This window comes from Hordeum vulgare, chromosome 3H, assembly GCF_904849725.1.
Source record: "Hordeum vulgare subsp. vulgare chromosome 3H, MorexV3_pseudomolecules_assembly, whole genome shotgun sequence".
Lineage (NCBI taxonomy): Eukaryota > Viridiplantae > Streptophyta > Magnoliopsida > Poales > Poaceae > Hordeum > Hordeum vulgare.
Window position 1 is genome coordinate 76,598,806 of NC_058520.1, and position 8,443 is coordinate 76,607,248.

The 8,443-nt window shown below is 51.7% G+C and overlaps 1 protein-coding gene across 1 annotated transcript; it reads left to right on the forward strand.

Moving 5' to 3' along the window:
- The first annotated feature begins 4,797 nt into the window (after positions 1–4,797).
- Positions 4,798–7,006, forward strand: LOC123439559 (protein kinase PINOID 2). The gene is made up of 2 exons (XM_045116256.1): positions 4,798–5,477; positions 5,951–7,006. The coding sequence occupies exons 1-2, from the start codon at positions 4,912–4,914 to the stop codon at positions 6,849–6,851; spliced, it is 1,467 nt and encodes a 488-aa protein (XP_044972191.1). The 5' UTR covers positions 4,798–4,911; the 3' UTR covers positions 6,852–7,006.
- The last annotated feature ends 1,437 nt before the right edge of the window (positions 7,007–8,443 follow it).

The window sequence follows — 8,443 nt, forward strand, 5'->3', positions numbered from 1 at the left end:
TGAAAGTAGATGATCCATTTGATGGGCACGTAGCAGAAAGAATGGAGCAGTTCGGGAAGTATCGTGCCTTCAACACTCTCGCACATAGCGATAAAGGGGCCTGCAGAATCGTCCATGCTTGTTTGGCCAGTAAAGCTTGGTTAAAAGCCTCCATATCTCTGAACCCCATCCTTCCATCACGTTTTGCTGCACACATCTTCTCCCAAGAGATCCAATGCACCTTCTTTTGACCATTCGTTGCACCCCACCAGAATCTCGAAGAGATCGAAGTCAGGTTCCGGCACATTTTCTTTGTGAGATGAAAACAACTCATGGTATAAGTCGGCGTAGCTTGGAGGACCGATTTAACTAGTACTTCCCTCGCTGCTTTTGAAAGCCCTTGTCCCTTCCACCCATTCACCTTTCCTTTCGAGCTCTCAGTGACATATTTGAAAGTCCCTTCTTTTGAGCGCCCAACCAGTGTTGGTAAGCCCAAGTATCTCTCACTGAGAGCCTCATTATTCACACCCAGAATGCCCTTCAGCTCCCCCTTTCGCTCCTCTTGTGTTCCCTTTCCAAAGAAAGTGGACGATTTTTGGAGGTTTAAGCTTTGTCCAGAAGCCCGCTCATATTGCTGCAAGATATCTGTTAACACTTCCATGTTTGATCGGGTACCCTCGAGGAAGACAATGCTATCATCCGCAAAAAGCAAATGAGTAACTTGGGGGCTAGTGCTCCCAAACTTTACTCCTCGGATCTGATGCTCTTCTTGTGCCCTCCTTAGCAGAGCAGAAAAACCCTCGACACAGAAAGGAAAGAGGTATGGTGACAGAGGATGACCTTGTCTAAGCCCCCTAGAGGGGGAGAACCTCCTCGATAATCCTCCATTTAGCTTCACCGTGAATCTTGTTTTTTTAACACACCGCAAAATCATAGCCACCCGCTCCTGAGCAAAGCCAAAACGTAGCATCATCTGTTCCAAGAAGCTCCATTCCACTCTATCATACGCCTTCATCATGTCGAGCTTTACTACACACAGGGGGTTCTTTATTTTCCTCGTGCGGATTGCATGAATACACTCATAAGCAACTAGTACATTATCCGTGATGAGATGCCCTGGTACGAAAGCACTTTGTTCCTCAGAGATGATAACCGGCATGATTCCCTTTAATCTATTTGCCAACACCTTTGTAGCGATCTTATACAGAACATTGCACAGGTTGATCGGGCAAAATTGAGAGAGCAACTCTGGTGAGTCAACCTTCGGGATCATGACAATAACCGTATCGTTAAAAGACTCCGGGGTCAAAGCACTGTTCAGGAAATCACGCACTGCTATGCATACATCTTCCCCTACCAAAGACCAGTGTCTTTGGTAAAATAAAGCTGGCAACCCATCAGGCCCCGGCGCCTTAGTCGGACCCATCTGGAAGAGCGCTTCTTCTATCTCCTTGTCTGAGATTGCCAATGTTAGCTTACCATTCATCTCCCCCGAGACCGCCGGTAGGATGTGCTCCAACAGGGAGTTAGCTCCGACTGACCCATCTGATGTGAATAACTTCTCGTAGAAGCCCGCAGCCAATTCTCTCATATCCTCATCCACCGTGCACTTTGTCCCATCCTCTCGAAGGAGGGCTCTTACAGTATATTTCCTCTTTCTATGAGACGCCCTACTCTGAAAGTATTTGGTGTTTAGGTCACCAGCCTTAAGCCAATCTACCCTCGATCTCTGGCGATAAAGGAGTTCTTCCCTCTCATAAATCTCCCGCAGTTGCCCTTCTAAATCTCGGGTTTCACTAGTCAAACCAGTCACCGCTGCTCTCTTTTTTGAATCAACAAGATCAACCTTTAAACGTGTAATTTGTTTCCGAATTGATCCAAAAACCTCCCGAGCCCACCTCTTCATGTTACCCGAGACATACCCTAGCCGGTGCCATAATGCTTCTACACCCCTGCATCCCCGATCCGAAGCTGCCCACGCTTCCTCCACCATCTTATCGTATTTTTCATGCCGGGTCCAAGCCTCCTCGTATCGGAACTACCGGTCTCCCCTCTGCTGCTTGCTTGAAGCAGTCTCCATAGCCCGAATCAGAAGCGCCTGATGGTCAGATTCCTCCGTCATGACATGATCTACAACAGTGTCGGGAAACGACTGTGCAAAACTCTCATTACATACCGCTCTGTCCAAACGAACCTGAATATTATGAGCCGCCTCTCTTTTGTTATCCCACGTGAATGGGTATCCCGAGAATCCCAAGTCCACTAAGCCGCAGTCGGCCAAGCAGTCGCGGAAATCCTCCATCTATTGGAAGCTCCTGTTATTACCTCCTTGTTGATCCGTGAGAAACAATACTTCATTAAAATCTCCTGCATAGAGCCAAGGGAGATCATCTTGCGCTCGCAAATACCGCAGTTTTTCCCATGATCGCATGCGCAGCTCTGTCCTGGGTTCACCATAGAAGCGAGTAAACCTGCAAGTTTTCCCTTCCATCGTGAGTTCCGCGTCGATAAAATACTGACACCATGGCCGGATCGTCGCTTTGATGTTATCCCTCCATCACAGAGCTAGTCCCCCACTACTCCCCTCGCTAGGGACTGCCATGCCACACCTAAACCCCAAGGTCCACCTTAGTTTCTCCATAGCCACCACACTCTTCTTAGTTTCACATAAGAAGACCACGCCTGGGTTGTGAGACCGAATCAGGTCCCGCAGTTCACCCACTGTCGAGGCCAACCCCAAACCCCGACAGTTCCAGGCCAGGATATTCGTTGTGTTCGGCGGCCCTGCTCCGCAAGGTCCGCCACTATATCTTTGTCCTCCGAGATATGATCAAACATTGAAGACGTCTTGCGCCTTGTATCACGAATGAAAGCATCATGAGTAATCTGTCTATCCGGGTCATCCTTTGCTACCCAAAGCTGCTTCAGCCTCCTCTTCCTATTATCATCCTCCCCCGGTCTCCTTGAGGAACTCTTTGTGATTGGACGATATTCCTGTCTCGGCTTCCTAATATAGCGCCCCTTCCTCCTTTCTGTTGTTCCTCCAAGACCCGATGTTGAGATACCCTCCATTCTCCTTCCCGATTCATCAACATGAAAAGCATTGGGGTGAGTACGCTGACCCCTCACCACCCTACTCATCTCGTCGGTAGGAAACCTTTCCCTCTGTCTCTGCTGTTCGACCAACTTGCCTCTCATCACCTCCTCCCTCCTATGCTCCAGATTGACACGTAGGTCCCCCTCCTACTGCTCCTTAGCTATACCTCTGCTCTTAAGTGGGCTCCTCCCATCTGTCTCCCCAGGTCTATACTCCTCGCCAGTGCGGGAATCACCTGTACACGAAAATTCTGAGTGCAGATTACGCTTAGTAGGGAGATCACGCACCCTGTTCATGCGATGGGCGAACTGATCGCTATCTCCTTGTCTCCCATTGCCCATACTATTATTACTTCCACCACCTCCTCCCTGTGAGCCACCTTTTGATCCACCATGCTTATCTGACGATGCCCAAAGCCAACCTCCCCACTGAGATGAGAGTCCACAGGTGGGGCGCAGACACCAGTAACATGTACCAATCTACCACACTCAAAGCAAAAATGTGGAACCTTCTCATAGTGGAAATCGAACCAAAGCTTACTCTTCTCCTCCCGTGAAGATTTCAGGAAAAAACCTCTCACCAATGGCTCAAACACAGATATCTGGGCACAAACCCTAAGGTGTTGCCCTTTAGCTTTTCCTTCCTCATCAACGTCCACCCTCACCACCTTCCCCAGCCAGTTGCCCAAGGCATTCCCAAACTCCTCCGTCCTTTTGTCCGGTGGGAGATCATGCACCTGGACCCATATCTCCACAGTATCGAAAACCATCTCCGAAGGCCTGGTGCCCCCATCATATTCCTTGACGATCAAAACGCTGAAATCAAACTGCCATGGGCCACTGTGCAGAACATGTCTCCAATCTCCTTCGCTACCAAAGTGCACCTCAAAGACGTTCTTACCCAGATCTCGAAACCTAGCCACCTTATGAAGCCCCCACGCCCTTTGCATGGTTCTCTCCAGGACCGCCAGATTAAGCGGCCATGATGAGCATGATTTTCCCACCATCGCCCATCTTTCTTTCGTCGTGCTTCGAGGTTCCGGTGCCGAGAAAACCATCCCCTCTGCCTCCTTGTCCAGGAGAACCATATTACCCATCCGAGCGGACAGACTAGCAGCCGGATCCGGAGTTTTGCTCTCCACGGGGGACTTTGAAGACCTCCTGTTAGCAGGATCGACCGTCTTGCTCGTCGGTGTCACCACCTTCGAAGCCAACGCAGTAGCTTTTGTCTGCGGAGTTGCTGCAGTCCTCCTCGACATCGTCTCCGCCTGATCTCCTCCCCGCGAAGACGAAGCCCGCCGGTCAAACGTCCAGGGTAGCGCCGTCGCTGCCCCGTAGGTCACCGGATCCACACCACCCCCGCCGTCAAAACCCTAAACCCAGCGGAGGGAGAGAATCGCCGCGCAATCGCCTCCCAATCGCCGAAGCGTTTTTTCCGCGTGGTGGACCCCTGATCAGGGAATTGTGTGCGTACACAGCTCTTGAGGAGATGAGGCCCAGGGGTAGTGGGAGTAATCGTTGAAAGGTGTATTCGCTAACTAGTGATTTCGCTGATTTAGAGGAGACAACAAGGCTGCACCAATCCTAAAGCAACAGGAAAATCTAAGGGTCGACAAGTCGATTGAGACTTACTAAGAAATCAGTCGACTGGCTTTTAGCAGAGCCGGTATTATCAACTCTCGCAGGCTTAGGTGCTCTCCAATCCTTGAAAGCGCTTATGTGGATTTTGTAATCATTTTTCAACTGGCCACACATGACAGACACCAATGCCTGCCTGCTTGCCTATATAGACACAGGGAGCTGGTGCTGGAAGGTAGAGGCAAGCTAGCTTCTTCAATGGCTGCCGTTAGAGATGAATCGGACTACGACAGTAGCCGTCCGTCGTCGCTCACGGCGCTGGGCTCCCGCCGGAGCTGGATCAGCGACATTGGCAGCTCCAGCTCGGTCTCTGGCGGCGGCGAGACCCCCAGCCGCCACAGCAAGCCCCACAAGGCCAACCACGCCGAGTGGGAGGCCATAGCGCGCGTCCGCGCCGCCACCGCCGACGGCTGCGTCGGTCTGGACCACTTCCGCCTCGTGCGGCGCCTCGGCAGCGGCGACCTCGGGAACGTCTACCTGTGCGAGCTCCGCGAGCCGCCGCACCGGCCATCGTCGTCCGGGTGCCTCTACTACGCCATGAAGGTGGTGGACAAGGACGCTCTGGCGTTCCGCAAGAAGCTCCGGCGCGCGGAGGTGGAGCGGGAGATCCTCCGCGCCCTCGACCACCCCTTCCTGCCCACTCTGTACGCCGACTTCGAGGCGTCGCACTACGCCTGCCTCGTCATGGAGTTCTGCCCCGGCGGCGACCTCCACGTCGCCCGGCAGCGGCAGCCCGGCCGCCGGTTCACCGTCGCCTCGGCGAGGTATCAATATCCCCCGTTCAAGTTCCATGCATGCATTGTGCTTGTGCTTGTGCTTGTGCAAGCACGGGAGCACCACCATTTTCCCGTTTTGCCACGTTGATCCGAATATCCCATGGCATGAAGGTTACGCGTGGGGTGAAAAGCTGAGATTCTCTCTGTTCCAGGGTCAAGCTTTGTCTCGGTGTCACTCCTTTTTTTTTAAAGCTTGGCACCACTTTGAGCTAGTGTAGTGTAGTGATCTTCTTTCCATGTGCAATGTGCATATGCATTTGCATTTGCATTGGTGCTTTATTTCATCGACACTTTTTGTCTCGCCGTGCATGCCTATCTCTAAGCAGATCTTTTGAGAACCCACTTGGGCTAATGATTTGAGCTGCGCATGCATGCATGGATGGTGACATGCATATTAGTATCTACTTGCGCCGTTGGCTGAGCTGATATATAGAGATCGATCGCCGAATAATGAATGGCAGATTCTACGCGGCGGAGACGGTGCTGGCGCTGGAGTACCTGCACATGATGGGGGTGGTGTACAGGGACCTCAAGCCGGAGAACGTACTGGTGCGCGCCGACGGCCACATCATGCTCTCCGACTTCGACCTCTCCCTCAAGTGCGACGACGTCGTCCCCAAGCTCCTCCGCCAACCGAGAGGGGACGACGCCGGCGCCAACCCGAGCTCCACCAATGGTCACTCGTCGTCATGCGTCCCGCCGATCCAGCCGGTGCTGTCATGCCTGTTCAACGGCGTAACACGCAAGCGCCAGGTGCCGATGCCCGGCGCGGCGGCCGTGGACGCCGACGCCGACGCCGACGAGCATTCCGAGTCGGAACAGACGTCCGACCCTGCAGAGGTGGTGGTGGAGCCCGTGGCGGCCCGGTCCAAGTCCTTTGTGGGCACGCATGAGTACCTGGCGCCGGAGGTGATCTCCGGGCAGGGCCATGGAAGCGCGGTGGACTGGTGGACGCTGGGGGTGTTCATGTACGAGATGGTGTACGGCTGGACGCCGTTCAAGGGGGCGACCAACGAGGAGACCCTCGCCAACATCGTCAGCAAGCGGCCGGCGGCCTTCCCGCAGGCCGCGACGTCGATGAGCGGCGCGGAGCGGGAGGAGCTGCTCTGGGCGCAGGACCTCATGGCTGGGCTCCTGGCGAAGAACCCAGGGAAGCGACTGGGGAGCTGCACGGGGTCGGGCGAGGTGAAGCGGCACGGGTTCTTCAAGGGCGTAAACTGGGCGCTCGTCAGGTCCGTCCGGCCGCCGGAGGTGCCCGTGCCGGCTGCGCCGGTGGCAAGGAGCAAGGCGAAGACGATGAGCAGGAAGGAGCGGCAGGAGCCGTACAAGCAGCAGCATGAGGACCAGTTCGACTACTTTTGAGTTGACACCTTGTATTCTAGACTAGACGGGCAGACGGGATTAAGCAGTGTACATAAAGTTGGTACTAGTGATTTAACTACAAAATATTAGCTTGCATAGGCCAAACCAGGATCTTACCGCCGCCCGCGATATACAACGAAATATTTCTTCTCGAACTAGGCGAAATATTACTTAGAGCAAGTATAATAATAGTCAGTAAGCCTGTTTACATAACATTTTTGCTTATGTTGAGAAAAGAAACATGAAAAAAAAAAAGAAAAATGCTTTCTTATGCAAGAGCCTAGATATATGTATTCCTAAACATATGCAATAAATGTGAAGAAACTTCTCTCATGGGAGCAATACCCTTCTATGGTGTACTGGCTAATCGTCATATCATGGCTAGCTTCCAATGCCCTTTGTGCACAACGGATTGTGAGAATATCAAACATGTCTTCTTCCAATGCCCGAGAGTGCAAGAAATATGGAGGATCTTGGGACTATCAAGTCTTGTGCAACAAATTTGTACATTGGAGCAAAATGGGAGTGCCATCCTTTCGGAACTTCTCTTATCTAAGAGCACAGTTAGGTCACACATATCGGATGTTGGCCGTTGTGAGCTGATCGCAACCATAGTCTGGTATGTTTGGTGGGAAAGAAGGAGCTTCACCCATGGCGAGAAAATATTTGAACCACCCAGATCGGCACATGCCATATCAGCTCTTGCAAAGAACTTCGCCAGGGCTAGGGGTAAGAAGCCGGGAGTCATCCGTCATGGATGGAAGCTGCCGACTGAGGGCCTCTATAAGCTTAATGTTGACGCTGGCTTCTCTGACGACTCGGGGACTGGTAGCACACGGGTAGTTCTGCGTGATGACAGAGGTACTTTTATCGTCGGCTCGTGCAATGGCATTTCTTTTGCTGAAGACGCTAGCTCCGCCGAAGCAAGAGCACTCAGAGATGGGCTTATTTTGGCAAGTGAGGTGGGAGTGCAGAAGCTTGTGGTCGAATCCGACTGCATGGAGGTGACCGAAACCATGGTACACGATGGCAACTCTCTCGAACCGCCTGCTGCAATTTATGAAGAATGCTCTTTTTTTGCCAAAAACTTTAGCTCTATTCATTTTAATTTCTGTCCCAAGAAGGCAAATATGGTTGCAGATACTTTAGCTAGATTTGCTGAACCCACTAGAACTATAAAATGGATGGAGGAGCCCCCTGGCTTCCTCATTGATACTCTAGCAAATGATGTAACCCTTTTATTACATGAAATATAAGGGCCACTCTGGCCTTCCTCGTTCAAAAAAAAATGTGAAGAAAGAGATAGAAAGAAAATAAAAAAAGTACTAATCCTATAACAACCTTATAGCTAACCTTGTAATATAAATGAATGTATGTGTTGGTTATACATAATATGACAACATATTATAGCCAACAGTTGGCTGTAACCATGCTCTTAGACGAGTGGCCATGTGAGGTCAACTCTACTACAATGGGCTCACATTTTAAGAACCAAAATTGATCAGCACCGTCCATGCTCCCTCCGCTTCGACGATTTTTGCCGTGCCTATTTGCCCACGGTTATTGCCGCTGCCGGATAAAAAAAAAGGTTT

What these genes read in the sequence shown, in the direction of transcription:
- LOC123439559 (XM_045116256.1), top strand. Translation starts at nt 4,912, where the DNA reads ATGGCTGCCGTTAGAGATGAATCGGACTACGACAGTAGCCGTCCGTCG. An exon ending in TTCACCGTCGCCTCGGCGAG is followed by an intron (nt 5,478 to 5,950) that starts GTATCAATATCC and finishes AATGAATGGCAG; the next exon opens with ATTCTACGCGGCGGAGACGG.